This window comes from Geotrypetes seraphini, chromosome 1, assembly GCF_902459505.1.
Source record: "Geotrypetes seraphini chromosome 1, aGeoSer1.1, whole genome shotgun sequence".
Taxonomy (NCBI): domain Eukaryota; kingdom Metazoa; phylum Chordata; class Amphibia; order Gymnophiona; family Dermophiidae; genus Geotrypetes; species Geotrypetes seraphini.
In genome coordinates this window covers 28,199,075-28,216,050 of record NC_047084.1, presented here as the reverse complement: position 1 = coordinate 28,216,050, position 16,976 = coordinate 28,199,075, and the positions used below count along the sequence as shown (strand labels likewise).

The following is a 16,976-nucleotide window of genomic DNA, read 5'->3' as shown; positions in this document are numbered from 1 at the left end:
CCGCTGGAGTCGCCAGACTGGGTCATAATTTCGACAGATACCAGTCTGTGGGGTTGGGGGGCTCAGTGCCTTCAGTCCTCAGCGCAAGGGGTCTGGTCTCCAGACGAGGCTCAGTGCTCCATCAACCTTCTGGAGTTGCGGGCGATCCGGCTGGCAGTGCTGGCGTTTCAGGCCTTGATTCAGGATCGGCCGACCATGGTCTTTTCAGACAGTGTCACGGCAGTGGCCTATATAAACAGACATGGGGGTGCCCGCAATCCTCAATTGGCAAGCGAGGCGATAGTTCTGCTTCAATGGGCGGAAGCTCATCTTCCTCTTCTCTCGGCAGCTCACATTGCAAGACAAGCGAATGTTCAGGCGGACTTTCTCAGCAGAAATCTTCTATATCCAGGAGAATGGGAACTCTCCACTCAAGCATTCCAGCTGCTGGTGCAGCGATGGGGCGTTCCGGAAATAGACTTCTTGGCATCGTCTCGAAATGCAAAGCTTCCTCGGTTCTTCAGCAGACACAGGGAGCAGGAGTCGGAGGAGGTGGACGCGTTGGCTCTGTCTTGGCCTCGCGGTCGTCTTCTTTATATGTTTCTTCCTTGGCCTATGATAGGTCGTGTGCTCCATCAGGTGGCTCGCTTTCAGGGCTCGGTGATATTGGTAGCTCCGGACTGGCCGCACCGACCGTGGTATGCGGATCTGATGAGCCTCTCGTCGGTAAAACCAGTTACGGTTTCCGGTGACTCCAGATTTACTTCATCAGGGTCCGATCAACATGGAAAATCCGTCCCGCTTTGGTCTTATGGCCTGGCTATTGAAAAGTCGCGCCTGAGACGTAAAGGATATTCTGAGCATGTTATTTCCACTCTTCTCCAAGCAAAAAAGAGATCTACTTCTGCGTCTTATCCTAGAGTCTGGATAGTGTTTGATTCTTGGTGCGATGCTCAGGGTATTTCTCCTTTCAATGCTTCTTTAACTACCATTCTATCCTTTCTGCAAGATGGAGTTGCCAAGGGCTTGGCTTATAATTCTCTTAAAGTTCAAGTGGCGGCGATTGCTTGTTATAGAGGCCGCGTATCTGGTTCTTCCCTTGCGGCTCAGCCTGATGTCGTTCATTTTTTTGAAAGGAGTGCAACATATTCGTCCGCCTGTTCAGAAGCTCTGTCCGGACTGGAGCCATAGGGTAGTCCTCAGAGGCTTGCAGAAGGCTCCGTTTGAGCCTCTGTCCACTGTGACTCTGAAGGATGTCACATTGAAAGCAGTGTTTCTTGTAGCTATGGCTTCAGCCCGACGGGTTTCTGAGTTACAGGCGTTGTCATGCAGAGACCCTTTTTTACGCTTTTTGGATTCAGGGGTCTCGATTCAGACTGTTCCTTCATTTCTTCCGAAGGTTGTCTCTTCCTTCCATGTCAACCAGTCTCTCTTCCTGCTTTTCGGAAGCAGGATTGGGGAGCGCGCTTCTCTTCGCTTCGTTTCCTGGATGGGCGTAGGGTTCTTCTCCACTATTTGCAGGTTACTAACGACTTTCGTCGTTCAGATCATCTCTTTGTGCTGTTTGGACGGACGTAGCAAGGGTATGGCGGCGTCTAAAGCTTTGATTGCTAGATGGATCAGGGAGACTGTTGCTTTCCACTTATTTGGTAGCGGGGAAGCGGTTGCCGGAGGGCCTTCGTGCTCATTCCACTAGAGCGATGGCTAATTCCTGGGCTGAGTCTCGAGGGTTTTTTTTGGAGATTTGTCGTGCAGCTACTTGGTCTTCTAAGAATACCTTTTCTAAACATTATAGGTTAGATGTGGCAGCACGTGCAGAGTCTGGTTTCAGTGCTTCAGTCCTCCCGGAGGCGGCTTTTGCTTCTCACCCGGTTTGAGGATTGCTTTGCTACATCCCACTAGTCTCTGGATTCATCTGCTGCCTTTGATAATGAAGGAAAATTATGTCTTATCTGTTAATTTTCTTTCCTTTAGATGCAGCAAACGAATCCAGAGCCCCGCCCTTTCTGCGTATTGTCTGTTGGGTTTTCCTTTCGCATGTTTTGGAGGTTTTGTTGTGGTTGGTAGTTGTGTTCTGCATTAATATCTCGGACATTTGTTATGGGAAAGAAGTTTTTTGCATTCTGAGACATTTTATGGTTCCGGATGCTTGGGCAGAGGCGATACTGGAGTTGAAGGAGAGGTTCCATCCAAGACGACCACCTGTTAATCAGGTCTCTATCTCCACCTGCTGGTCGATGTGTGCTATCCCACTAGTCTCTGGATTCATCTGCTACGTCTAAAGGAAAGAAAATTAACAGGTAAGACATAATTTTTCCTTCCACATGTTGGGGAAATACAATTTTAAAATAATTTCAATAAGTGAAGAACAATAAATAAAACATTTATACTATAGACATCACTTAAAATATTACAAGATTCTTACAGATCAATAACCCCCCCACCCAAACTATTCTTTATCATTCAAGTATCTATAAGAAAATAAGAAGTTGCCTTCGCTGAGGCAGACCAGAGGTCCATCTTGCCCAGCGGTCTGCTCCCGTGGCGGCCCATCAGGTCTATTGCCTGAGCAGTGGTCCCTGCCTATTTCTATAACTTACCTCTTACTCCTATCCCTTTAACCTACCTCTACTCCTAGCTGTACCCCTCAATCCCTTTTACCTCTAGGAACCTATCCAAACCTTCTTTGAAGCCCTGTAACATGCTCCTGCCTATCACAGCCTCCGGAAGCGCGTTCCATGTATCCACCACCCTCTGGGTGAAAAAGAACTTCCTAGCGTTTGTTCTAAACCTGTCCCCTTTCAATAATTCTTTTTCAGACAGTTTTCGTCTGGAGAGGGGAGTTAGGCAGGGATGTCCCTTATCTCCTCTTTTGTTTGATATTGTATTGGAACCCTTATTATTGGCTATTCAACAAGCAGAGGAGATTCAAGGTTTTCCTTATACTGGGTGAGAATATAAAGTTTCTGAATATGCAGACGATATATTGCTTCATTTGAGGAATCCTGGATCTACTATTCCACATTTATTGGATTTGATTGGAAGATTTGGAAAATTTTCAGGATATAAAATAAATTGGAATAAATCTGAGATTCTTCCGCTTAATATACATTCTCAAAAAGGTTTGTTTGACCAGTTCCCTTTTCTTTGAAAAGAAGAGGGTATAAAATATTTAGGAATATGGATTTATAAGACCCTGGAGAATCCCGGCGAGAGGGAGAATTAGAAGGCCTTGAGCATGCGCAGATGCATACTCAAGGCCCGGCAGAGGCAGGAAGATCTTCAAGCGGCACCGGCACGTCCTGTGGGCTGCGTGCCGGTGCCAGACTGGGGGGTAAGTTCAAGTTGTTCGGGCGGGGGGTGCCTGTTCACGCGGGGAGGGGGCCTTTGCGAGCAGGTGGGGGGAGCAGCGCCAGTTTCCATTATTTCCTATTTATTTTGGTTTACGAGCATGCTTCTGGAACAAATTATGCTCGTAAACTAAGGTACCACTGTACATCCTAAATTTATTTTTAAGGTGATAGCAATATTCTATCTTTACTAGAAAATTGTTTTATCAAGATTCTTTCCAAGATATCAAGCCACAAAGGAACAAAAAGAGCACTGCACATGTTGGACTACAAAAGAGTCGGACTTCTATGTGGAACAGACTAAAACCCACAGAAAGTCCATCTAGTTTTTTGTTTCTTTTGATCCAAACAAAATGGAATCTGACATCAGCAAAAACACTTTCTAATTGGCTAGCAGATTTCATTTCCTTCACTCATGCCCAGGTAGAGTGGTCTCTGAAGCTATGGCTGCATTGATAGTGTACTTAAAATCAATCTCCACAGAGAAAATTTGCAAAACTGCAACGTGGTTTCAGTCCATACATTCACATCTCACTACTATTTGGAACAAGCCTCCAGACATTTAAGTCAGTTTGGCCAGACAGGCCTTCAGAATCTTTTGGGGGTCCAGTTTTACCCCATGCTCATTTATTTTCTGTTCCAGACTACCTTCCCCTCAAAAAAATTACAGATTTTTGTCTGTTATTACAGTTCATTAACCCTTGCCTGTTGCAGGGTCTTCTCCATATCCACCCCCCTTTTTTGTTGTTGTTGAAGGCACCCTATAGTTAGGGAGTCCCAAATGTAAGACTATTGTATCCTTCTTGTTCTCAGAGAAAGCAAAGTTACCCTTAGCAGGTGTTCTCCAAGGCGATAGGGTAAGATATTCCAAAAGAATAGTGTGAATATCTCCCGGAGTACTGTATTAGCATTGATGGTACAGTGTAATTTTTTTGTGGGGAAGGATGATCCAAAATTTTTCTCTCAGACATTGATCTTGTCTATCATATAATTTTAATTGCAAACAAGTCTTAGACTTGGCCTTCTGCTTGAAGTGGGCTATATCCCTCAAACTTCTCCCAGCTTTTTGTGTTTTTTTAACACCAATAAGGCATGGGACTGCCAAGCATATTATATCCAATTGGATAGCAGACTGACTCTCATAACCTTATGGTCAAGCAGGCATGACCCTTGAGGGAGCCATAGTTGCATCTGTAACTCATTTGAGGATGGTTGGTCTGGAAGAAATTTGTAGGCCTACAATGTTTGTTGTCATTCTATGGGGGGGAAAAAACCTGAGGTAACAGTAGATTTGGTCAGTTGATTCTCATAAATCTCTGTGGGGATTAAACTCCAACTATCCCCCCTAGACTCACTTTATATTCATGTCCGGACTACTTTAAAAATAATCTAATATAAAAATCTTGCTGCTGCCAAAACATTTCTTGATGTCTGCTTTTTGCATTGCTTTTTTAATAGTTTTTATTCACATTTTGTTTAAGGCATCCTTTAGCTAGGGTGTTCAATTGCCATTTGTTCCTAGATAAAGCCAAATTTATTTTTCTGTAGCACGTGTCTTCCTTAGACAACAGGATACAAGATCTCACATCCCTAAAAGTTGCCTTCTATGTAAACTCCCCTAAGAGTTGTCTTCTATGTAAACTTTGTTAAACACTAAAGAGATCTTGCGTGACAAAAACAAATGGAAAACTGTACACACACTGTAGTACTTTTTATAAGTTTTTGAGAGTATTATAAGCTGAAGAAGCTTCTCCATATAGGTTCTATTAGATGATGTCACCATCTGTAATCACTTGAATTCTGTTGTCCATGGAAAACATCTGCTAGTAAGTAAATTACTTGATTTTACTAATGACAGTTTTTACACCTATGATCTGTTTGAAAAAGTTAAATAAAATTCCAAATTATCTTTTCTGCTTTTACAGTTTATTTCTTCTTTCTGTAGAGAGTATGGCCTGCATCTCAGCGGGATGTGTTGTATCTATCTGCCATTCGAATGATACCAGTTGTTACTGAAAATGACCCTGATACTTGGATTGTCTGTAACTTTTCTGTGGATCATGACAGTGCTCCTGTAAGTAGTGCACAGTGCTTTGGTAGCTTTTTCTTTTTTTAATTCTCCCCACTTTGGCTTTTGTTGCCAATTCCTAATCCTAATATGAAGGTTCTGTGCCATGCTTTAAGTTGAGCATCATAACTCTGAAATTTAAAAATGTTTCAGAATTTACAATTGGGTATGAAATAGTTTGCAGCAAATAATGCTGGGCATCTTATTTGTAACCTTGCAGAAATATTCAGCAGGCACAAGCATATCTCTAAAAACAATAAGAGATAATCATTTTTGTTCTTGCATTAAAGAAAGTATTTTTGATTGATCTTGACACCAGTCTTGTTTGTATCTTCATGATTCCATTAGTTGGTTTGATTCACTCCTGCATTCATCTACATCTGGGTTTTTAGATCTCTATCATATCTCCTCTCAGCCATTGTTTCTGCTAATTGAAGAGCCCTAACTTCTTTAACCTTTACTCATACGAGTCATTCCATCCCCTGAATCATTTTGATTGTTCTGTTTTGTACTTTTTCAATTCTGCTACATTTTTTGACATGCAGTGACCAGAATTGCTCACTATGGAACGATACAGAGGTGGGTAATCTAAGATGGCTGAACTGTAACTTAAAACCATGGAGGAGCATAATCAAAGAAACATCTAAGTCCGATAGGGCACTAGTCGCTCAGTTAGCAGAAGCAAAATATCCATACCCTGACAGGGGAGGGAGGGAAGGGGGCTGGGTGCAGTGCCTGACAGGGGAGGAAGGGAAGGGAGCTTGGTGCAGTGCCTGACAGGGGAAGGAGGGAAGGGCGCTGGGTGCAGTGCCTGACAAGGGAGGGGGAGGGAAGGGGGCTAGGTGCAGTGCCTGGCAGGGAGGGGGCTGGGTGCAGAGCCTGACAGGACAGAGCACTTGAATATTAAGCCACCCAACTTATATTCGAATCAACCATTTTTCCTCCTTTATGGGGGAAAATGGAGATCTTGACTTATATTCGGATCGATTTATATTTGAGTATATATGGTATTTGTTGAGTGAATAAATATTTTCTCTAATTTGTTTTTAATTTACTACTTAGTAGCTTCATTATATTCCCCCTAATCCTAGTATTTTTAGGAAGAGTAAACAAACGATTCACATCTACCTTCAGTTGTCTCTTCTCCAAGCTGAAGAGTCCTAGCTTCTTTAACCTTTCCTCATAGGAAGGCCGTTCCATCCCCTTTATCATTTTCGTCACTCTTCCTTGTACCTTTTCTAAATCCACTACATCTTTTGACTAGAATTGCACACACTATTCAAGGTGTGGTTGCACCATGAAAGCAGTATTGTTACTTCTTATTTTTATAGTGCTACCAAGCATGCACAGTGCTATACACCAAAACCTGGAAGAGACAGTCCCTGTTCCAAAAAGCTTACAATCTAGTTATGACAGACAAACTGGACAAAATGGTGCATCTATACAAAGTGCTCACGTGGGGAAATTACAGAGGGAATGATAAGACAGATATGGGTGCTTAGCAAGTAGGAATTGAAAACAGCTTCAATGAATTGGGCTTTAAGTCTGGATTTGAATACTGCCAGAGACAGGGAGTTTGTTCCAAGCATATGGTGTAGCAAAGTAGAAGGGATGGAGTCTAGAGTTGGCCATAGAAGAAGGATAGTACAGATAAGACAGACTTACCCAAAAAGCAGAGTTCATGGGGAGGAATATAGGGAGAGAAGAGAGATGAAAGGAAGAGAGGAGCTGCAGAGTGAATATACTTATAGGTCAGTCAGAGGAGTTTGTATGCGGAAACATATAGGAAACCAATGAAGTGACTTGAGTAGAGGGGTTATATGAGCATAGCAACATTGGCGGAATAGGAGGCTGCAACAGAGTTCTGAATAGATTGAAGGGGCAAGAGATGGTTTAGCGGAAGGCCAGTGAGAAGCATCTAAATGACAAATAAAATTTAATATGGAAAAGTGCAAAGTGATGCCCATTCGGAAGAATAACCTAAAATATAGCTATACAGTTCTAGATTCCATATTAGGAATAGTCTAGGCGAGAGATGATGAGGGACTTAGCAGTATGCTCAGAAAGGAATCATTGGATTTTAGTGATGTTATAGAGAAAGAAACGACAGGTTTTGGCTTTTGTATTTGTGAAGAGGAGAGAGATGAGTCAAACATTATCCCAAGGTGTTGAGCCTACAATACTGGGAGGATGAGGGCATTGTCCACAGAAATAGAGAATGGGGAAAGAGGGAGAGGTGGGTTTAGAAAGAAAGATAAGGAACTCAGTCTTGGCCATGTTTAATTTTAGATGGCGGTGAGACATCCAGGTAGCAATATCAGACAGGCAGGTTGAGACCCAGGCCTGAATGTATGTAGAGATTTCAGGTGTAGAGAGAGATATCTGTGAGTCATCTGTATAGAGGTGATACTGAAAGCCATGAGAAGAGATTAGAGCACCAAAGGAAGAAGTGTAGATAGAAAAAAGAAGTGATCCCAGGACAAGAGCCCTAAGGTACACTGACTGATAGTGGGATGGCAGTGAAAGAGGAACCACTAGAGTAGTGGTTCCCAAACCTGTCCTGGAGGACCCCCAGGCCAGTCGGGTTTTCAGGATAGCCCTAATGAATATGCATGGAGCAGATTTGCATGCCTGGCACCTCCATTATATTCAGATCGCTCTCATGCATATTCATTAGGGTTATCCTGAAAACCCGACTGGCCTGGGGGTCCTCCAGGACAGGTTTGGGAACCACAGCATTAGAGCATACACTAAAAGTGTGGTGGGAAAGATAGGGAGAAAACCATGAGATAACAGACCCCTGAAACCCAAGCAAGGACAGCGTATTGATAAGTAGGTGATATGTCAAAAGCCGCAGATAGATCAAGGATGAGGATGGAGTAGAGGACATTGGAGGCATTAGTAAGGGCAGATAGATCAAGGAGGATGATCAGGACAGCATATTGATGAGTAGGTGGTGATTTACCATGTCAAAAGCCGCAGATAGATCAGGGAGGATGAGGATCAAGTAGAGGACATTGGAGACTATTAGTAAGGGCAGTTCTATAGAATAAAGAGGGTGAAAGCCCGATTGAAGCAGAGCAAGGATACCTCGAAATTAGAAAAAGTGAACAGCATGTTCAAGTAGTTTGGATAAGGGGAGGAGGGAGACAGGGTTATAATTGGAAGGGTCCAGCAAAGGGTTTTTGAGGAGCAGGGTAACAACGGCATGTTTGAAAGTATCCGGCACAGTTGAGGATATAGCAGATAGAGAAGATGACAGAAGGAGAGATAAAGTAGCTGTAAGTAGATGGGTGTGGATGGGATCAGAGGAACAGATGGTGAGTTTGGTTGAGGAAACAATGTGTGGTTTCCTCAGTGATTTCAGGAAAGGGAGATAAGGTGGCAAGGGCGGGTTAGTAGAGTGAGTTCGGGAAGGTGGCTCAGTTGAGAACTCAAGGTTAATTTTTTAAAACCTTGTAGTAGAATATTCAGCTATAGTCTGGGTGGAGAGTAACAGAGGGGATGGAGTTGGGGGGGGGGCCCTGACTAAGGAGTTCAGTGTAGCAAAGAGGTGGCAAGGGTTGAAGCCAAGAGAGTCAGGCGGGTGTGGTAGTCTTGTTGAACATAAGAATAGCCTTACGGGGTCAAACCAATGATCTGTCAATCTCAGTAGCCCGTTGTCACGGTGGCCAATCTGGCAAAACTGGCAAAAACCCAAAGAGTAGCAACATTCCATGCTACCGATCCAGAGCAAGCAGTGGCTTCCCCCATGTCTTTCTCAATAACAGACTATGGACTTTTCCTCCAGGAAGTTGTTCTAACCTTTTTTAAAACTAGCTATGCTATCCGCTCTTACCACAACCTCGGGCAATGCATTCCAGAGCTTAACTATTCTCTGAGTGAAAAAAAATGTTCTCCTATTGGTTTTAAAAGTATTTTCCTATAACTTCAAGTGTCCCCTAGTCTTTGTAATTTTTGAGAGAGTGAAAAATCGATCCACTTGTGCCCGTTCTGCTCCACTCAGGATTTTGTAGACTTCAATCATTTCTCCCCTCAACCATCTCTTTTCCAAGCTGAAGAACCCTAATCTTTTTAGCCTTTCCTCATATGAGAGGAGTTCCATCCCCTTTATCAGACTGAAAGGAAGTCAGGAGGAATTTAAAGTGAATGAAGTCAGCATGCGTATGGAATTTGAGCCAGAGACGTTCAGCAGACCTGGCACAGAATCTCATAGTGGCGGATTTTAAAATTTAGCCAGGACTGGGGTTTAGCATGCCTTGAAGAGCGTGGGGTGGGAGGAACAAGGGTATTTCGAACAGAGGAGAGAGTGGTAGTATAGGAGGAGACAGCCTCATTTACAGACTTATGTAGCATAGTGATAGAGAGGAAGGGTGAAACAGCAGTGGTGATAGTGCACAGGTCAATGGCCTGAAGATTCCTAAATGTACATGTGAAGATCAGCTGGTACGGGGGGGGGGTTGTGAAAGTTATCAGATGGTGAAATTTGTGATAGAGCAGTTGGAGAAGAAAAGTTCAAGGAAGTGGACATTCTGGTGGGCAGGAGCAGTTGGAGAAGAAAAGTTCAAGGCAGTGGACATTCTGGTGGGTAGGGGTGATGGAGGATGTTAGAAATAGAAGCCTAAATGCATAAGAGTAAGAGGGGTTGTTAGTGTGAATGTTGAAATCACCGCCAAGAATGACGGAGGGAAATGAATGTTTAAGAAAGAAGGAAAGCCAGGAGTCAAGTCAGTGAGGAAGGAAGAGAGGGACTTATCAGGGGGTTGGTAAATGACAGCTACGTGGAGAGGCAGAGAGGAGTAAATAGACGAATAGAGTGGACTTAAAGAGAAGCGGTGAGACTGAGATGGAAGAAGGAGTTGAAGTCTACAAGAGAGTGAGAGTAGCAGCCCAACACCACTTCCACAACTAACTGGGCGAGGCATATGGGAGAACAGGTAATCTTCATAACACAGGGCAGCAGCTGAGGTAGAATCTTCAGAGTAGATCTAGGTTTCAGTTAGTGCAAGCAAATGGAGAAATTGAGAGATGAAAAGGTTGTGGATATAGGCAAGCTTGTTGGAGACAAAGTGGGCATTCCACAGGGCACATAAGTACAGTGGGAGGAGGGGGAACAGAAATAAGATTGGTGACATTGATGTGTGGCCTGCATGAGTAGGGTGGGAGTTGGTTGGAAGGACCAGGATTGGGGTTGATATTCCCAGTAGAGAGCAAAAGGAGCACGAAGATAAGGGTGAGAGTGAAAGAGGCATAGGAGTGCTGCTGCACCGCAGACAAAATGTACGCAGGGAGAGTGGGGTTGGCTAAATGAGAGGGAGAAAGTATTGAAGCTTTAGGGTTGGGAAGAGGGGTAGTGGACAAAAGGGAGGGTGACGTAATGGATTCAAAAAGTGAGTGGTGTGATGTTGAGTTCTGTGATTTGGGGTGAAGAGAGAGGTTGGGGAAAGTCAGTATCATGAAGGGAAGAGGTATACAGAACACTGGGTAGAAACTGGCTATGCGTTAGTCTGAGCATGAAGGTAAAGGGACGCATAGGAAGGGAACTTACCAGGAGGGTTCATGCGTGAAAAGCTTGTGTTATGGAGACAGATTGCAGCAGTGACCACAGGAGAGTTCTTTACCTCTCTGGATTTCATGGAAACTTATGTGCATATAACAATGTTTCCAGGCACACCATACATGCTTGCGGTTTCATGTTTAAGAAAAAAAACCAACAACAAAGAGAAACATTCATTGCCAGCTCTCAGCTCTCTGTACCTTCTCCAAAGTGATGCTGGTAGTGGCAACTTATTTATGAAACATGGGTCTGCCAGTTCACCCTTATTTGTACAGCTGCCTGATAAGAGCACTCTCATTAGCTGAGGGTCCGCAATATAATGGATCCGGTGATCTCCATTCTGAAGGGCATTGGTTGAATTGTGATATCCAAACGGAGCAGCCTGATGTCCACGCAGCCTCTGGAATACCTGGGTGTTCCGTTCGACACAGCAGCGGGCCACGTCTATCTTACAGAGGCAACTGATGGAAGCTGTGTTCTCACGGTTTCTTCTTTCTTGTGGGAACCTGCTCCATCAACAGGGGGCTGTCTTCAGGTCCTACAGTCCCTGGCAGCCACGTTGGATGTGGGCCCTCTGTAGCATAGCATATGCCTCTCTTGTTGGACTCCGCACAAGACTGCAGTCTTTCCTGGGCTCTGGAAACTTAGGCCAGCATGGCTTGGTGGCTTCTCCCACAGTCGCTTTTTAGGAGCGTACTACTGAGGTTTGACTACTAGGTCGTGCTGATGACAGATGACATTTTTTGGGGCTAGGAAGCCCACTGTACTCATCCCCTCTAACGGGGTATGAATTTTTCCCACTAGACATCGTTGATTGACTGGCTGATGCTGAGAGCCATGTGGCTGGCTCTGGTGCGATGGTCAGAACCTTCTACGACAGTGCAACGGCAGTAGCCTATGTCCCTTGCCAGGGAGATGCCAAGAAAACCTCTCTTGTTCAAGAGGCTCATCTTCTCTTTCTGTGAATGATATGTGTTCTGCAGGTGTTTTCTGCAACACATTGCGGGAGTCGATAATATACCAGTCAAATCCCTCAGCAGACAGGCTTCGGATATGGTCAAGTGGGAGCTGTCCTCTGGGATGTTCCAAGCCATTGTACAGCACTGGGATCGGCCCCCCTTTGTACTCGTAGCCACGGCAAAGGTTGTGACGATGCCTCTATTCAGCCGAAGATCCAAGCCCGACAGCACAGATCTCAATGCTCTTGTGCTGCCATGGCCTCGGGGGATTCCCCTGTATGTCTATCCTCCCTGGCCCATGATAGACCAAGTTATTTGGTGGATAGTGACCCTTCCAGGCTGTGTTATTCTGGTGGCTCCGAACTGGCTTTGCAGGCCGTGGTACACAGATCTGCTCCGTCTTCACATAGGTAGCGGCCTTTAGTTCTGTGCCCCTCCGGACCTGCTTTTCTCAGGATCTGGTCTCTATGGAGGACCTGGCTCACTTTGCCCTTATGGCATGGATTTTGCATGTGCAACTTTAGCACACACAAGCTATTCGGAGATGGTGTTTGCCATGCTTCTCAAGTCTATGTAGTTGACTACTGTCTGCCTACGCTGGGGCAAGGCAGAATTTCCAAGCATTGATGTGGCCAAATATAGTCGAAGCCGTATTCTGCTCTGATTTCGATGGTTCACCTTCCTTCCGACTGGTCTAGATACAGGCCTCACTGTGACATCCCTTCATGTCCATGTGGCTGGGCTCTCGTTTCAGAGCCCGGGAATGTCATTAGTCTTGGATGTCTCACCCTGCTATTGCCAGATTTCTTCAAGAAACTCTTTGCATTAAACCACTGATCAACAAGGCTCTGTTTGGCTTTACCACAGCTCTCTTTGAGCCTATTCAGGATATTTCTCTCTTGACCTTGACTTTCCCGGTTGTCTTTCTTGTCACTTTTACTTCAGCAAGTCATGTCTCCGAGCTTCAGGCTTTTTCTTGTTGAGAGCCGTTCTACAGATTCTTGGTGTCTTGTCTTCTTTGCACATGATTCCTTCTTTCCTTTCGAAGTTGATTTTGGCTTTCATGTTCATCAGGAGGTGTATTTGTCTGTTTCAGCCTACTGTTTCCAGGCTACAAGATCACCTTTTGAAGAAACTTGATGTGCGCAGGGTGCTTCTTTGCTTTCTGTAGGTCATTAACAACTTTCATCTCTCTGACCTTCTATTTGTGCTGACTCATTCTTTTGAACGGGGCACTCCTGCTTACAAGGCCACCATTTCCAAATGGATCCATGGAGCCATTTCGACAGCTTCTATTCTGGCTGGAACTCAATCTCCCGTCTCCATTACGGCGCATTCATCTAGGACAGGGGTAGGCAATTCCGGTCCTCGAGAGCCGGAGCCAGGTCAGGTTTTCAGGATATCCACAATAAATATGCATGAGATAGATTTGCATCTTGAGGAGGCAGTGTATGCAAATCCATCTCATACATATTCATGGTGGAGATCCTGAAAACCTGACCTGGTTCTGGCTCTCGAGGACCGGAATTGCCTACCCCTGATCTATGACTATGGCTTCTTCATGGGCCGAAGTTAGTGCGGTCTCCCTTAAGGAAATCTGCATGGTGGCAACGTGGTCCTCTTTGCACATGTTTGCCAAGCATTACAGAGTGGATGTGGCAGCGATACAGGACATGCTTTTGAGTCCTCGGTTTTCTGGGTCGTGCAGTTACCCACCCTGGCATTTAGGAACTACTTTGGTGCACTTACCCTGGTAAGCTCTTTTCAGGTAGATAGGGGAGAAATTCTAGACTTCCGCTTTGTCCTTCCTGTGCCTGCCTACTGCTTCTCCAAGATGCTTCTTGGATGTTAGCTCTTGGGCTGGGAAGATTGTCTATATGCCACTATTTTATGCAAGGGTCGTTTTCATGTTTATTCTTGAGCAGAACACTTGCTTTTGGTCTTCATTGCCATGGGTGTCTCTACTTCAAGTTTGTAAGATGCTCTTGGTGCTTGGGTACTAACTGTAGGTAGAGCTAAAAAGCACACTGAAGTGGAGTAGTATCACAGAGAGAAAATCCAGAATGGATTCCTTCTGCAGATGGCTTGTGGCCATTGGGATACTATCCACTTGTCTAGAATGTCTCTATCTACTAGAAAGAGCTTACCAGGGTAAGTACATAATCTCTCTATTCTGCTAACAGCACAACAAATGGTTCTCTACCTCCAAACTGCAATCCAGATTGTCTCTTCAAAGTAATCTTTCAGTAACAGTGAGCAAAGAAAAATTAGCTTGGGGCCTGCGAGCCAGAGAGGATGCACTTGCAGTTCTGGCCCTAGCGTATCTTTTGCACAGTTTTCTGTTCTTATCAACAGACACATGCCAGCTCATTGGCCATAAGCCTTGGGGTATTTTTTATTGCTGCTGAAAGGTTTTCCCAGGAAAACTGCTCTAGATTGCAGTTTAAGAAGAATGAGCCCCATTGTGCTTTGCCCAGGAGCATCCAGGTGAGGGGAGGGCTAAAGAGAATAGAGTGGATTGAGAGTGCAGCTCTGATAGGATATACATGGGAAGAGAACCTGGAAAGAAGTGAGAAAGATGGTGATGACTCAAGAAAGAATGACCGGGGGAGTGGGAAAGAGGACCCAAAAAGGTTAGACTTTTCTACCCCAATTCCTTAAGGGTTCCCTGTTGCTTTTGAATATACCAAAAGGAAAGGAGGAAGGGACCTGGCCATCTCAGCTGCTGTAGCTTGAGGGCAAGGAACTTAGTTTATCGGTACTCAAATTGTCTTAAAAAAAAAAATAATAATAATAATTCTTATGTAATCAAAATCCAGCTCTGGGATTTTGTATTAGAAGTGCTTTTCAAATATGTCTCTGATTTCAGAAAATTAGGAAACAGATATAGAAATTGATTAGTTGGTTATCATCATCATGGTTCGTTCATTTACTGAATCCTATATTTTTGATTTATGTGGCAGGTGAACAATCGATGTGTTCGTGCCAAAATCAACATTGCTATGATTTGTCAAACATTAGTTAGTCCACCAGAAGGTAACCGGGAAATAAGCAGAGACAATATCCAGTGTAAGATCACATATGTAGCAAATGGTATGTATTCAACTTTTTCCAATAACTGCTTTCCATTTTATCTCTGGTTTTGTGTTATCATTCTCACTCAGTGGCGTATCAATGGGGGGGGGGGGGGGCGGTCCACCTCAGGTGCACGCCTTAGGGGGGGTGCACAGCCGGCCAGGTCCGGGTCCTCCTGCCCTACTGTACAACAGTATCTGCACCTCAACGAGGCTGCCGATGGACCCCCCTCTGACGTACTTGCTCTAGAGCAGAGTCGGCAGCTGCGCTGAGGTGCAGGAAGGTCCCCCGATGACTCGTCTGCTGGCTTGGCTCCGGAAGAAGTAAGTTACGTCGGAGGGGGTGGACCTGGCAGACGCAGTCATCGCGGGACCTTGCCACAACTCCCTGCGTCTGCCGGGTCCACCCCCTCCGACGTAACTTACTTACTTCTGGAGCAAAGCTGGCAGACGAGTCATCGCGGGACCTTCCAGCATGCAGCTGACAACTCTGCTCCAGAGCAAGTACGTCGGAGTGGGTGGACCGGCAGCTACAGTCATCACGGGAAAGGAGTAGGACTGCTGGAATGGAAGAGTGGTGGAGGGAGAAAAAGGGGGAGAGTGGTATGGAAGGATAGTGCTCATGGAATTGATGTACAGGGAAAGGGGAGACAGACATAAGGGGGAAGGATCCTGGACGGAATTGGATTGGAGGGAAAGAAAGATGCTGATTGAAGAGGGGTGGATGGAGAGAGAAAGGACAGACATTGGATGGTACTGGGGAGGGTAAAGGGGGAGCCTATGCTGGATTGAAGTGCGGATAGGAGAGATAAGGGAGCAAATGCAGGAAGGAAATGGGAGGAGAGAAAGAGGGGAGCAGACGATGAAAGTAGACAGAGAGAGGAGAAGGTACTAGATTGAAGGGGTAGAGAAAGGGCACATGATGGAAGGAGGGGATAAATAAAAGGAGGGCACATGATGGGGGGGAGAAAGGATTGAGTTAGGGAAATATTGGAGGGGTGAGGAAAAGAGGTGGTGAGCTGTAGGTAGACAGTAAAAAAGGAAATTGATGAGAGGGTAGTAAGAACGTAATCTAGATGGATGCAGAAAATAAATTGAAAAGGAAAATGAGGGGAAAAAGAGAAAGGAATTTCAGAGGAGAGGTGTGGGAGAGGGAAGGAGAGGAGAGAGATGCCAGACCAATGGGAGTGAAAGGAGAGATGGAAGGGGGAGGCATACAGTTTCTGGAATAGGCATAGAAGGAGAGAAGATGCCATATAGGGGCAGAAAGACGGCAGACAGTGGATGGAAGGAAGAGAATAACAAGAAGATGAGGAAAACAGAAACTAGAGAAGACAAAGGTAGAAAAAAAATTTCTATTTATTTATTGCTTTTGGAGACATGTGTCACTGTTTCTGTGGTGTTGCATTGTATGCAGAGTCCAGCTTTTTGCTGGTTCAATTTAACCTTTGTCTATGTATTTCTATTTTATCCCCCCTTTTACAAAACTGTGGAGCGTTTTTTAGCGCCAGCCGTGGTTGTAGCAGCTCTGATGCTCAGAATTCTATGAGCGTCAGAGCTGTTACCACCGTGGCTAAAATCCACACTACAGTTTTGTAAAAGAGGGAGGGGTTAGTTTGTGATTACATATTCCATACTAGGCAAAGGTGTTTTCTGTGTTCTGTGTGTTTGAAAGACATGTTTTTTTGTTAGGATTGACTGCAGGATTGATCTGTACTAGTCTGGCTTGTTTAGTTTTACAATGGGTGTATTGATGTTGTTCTGCTCACTGCAGTATGTAAGATGCTGCCTTTTCCTAGGTACTCATGTGTGACGTGTGTATTAATAAAAATCATGTTTTTCAAACAGATGGGGGGTGTCAAAAAATGATGGGCCCCAGGTGTCACATATGCTAGGTACGCCACTGTTCTCACTATTGCTCAAAATTAGGAGAGCAAAAAAATGCATAGCAATATAGCTAAATGTCTCCTGAGCCTACCTGAATAACTT

At 44.8% G+C, this 16,976-nt stretch overlaps 1 protein-coding gene across 4 annotated transcripts in view; it reads left to right on the top strand.

The window, feature by feature from the left end:
- The window catches only part of CERT1 (ceramide transporter 1), a 418,213-nt gene that overhangs the window by 375,542 nt on the left and 25,695 nt on the right, over positions 1 to 16,976 (top strand). For all 4 annotated transcript variants that reach the window (XM_033929301.1, XM_033929302.1, XM_033929303.1 and 1 more), the window contains 2 exons: positions 5,275 to 5,403; positions 14,877 to 15,006. In XM_033929301.1, coding sequence (XP_033785192.1) covers positions 5,275 to 5,403; positions 14,877 to 15,006 — 259 coding nt within the window. The remainder of the gene's footprint in view (positions 1 to 5,274; positions 5,404 to 14,876; positions 15,007 to 16,976) is intronic.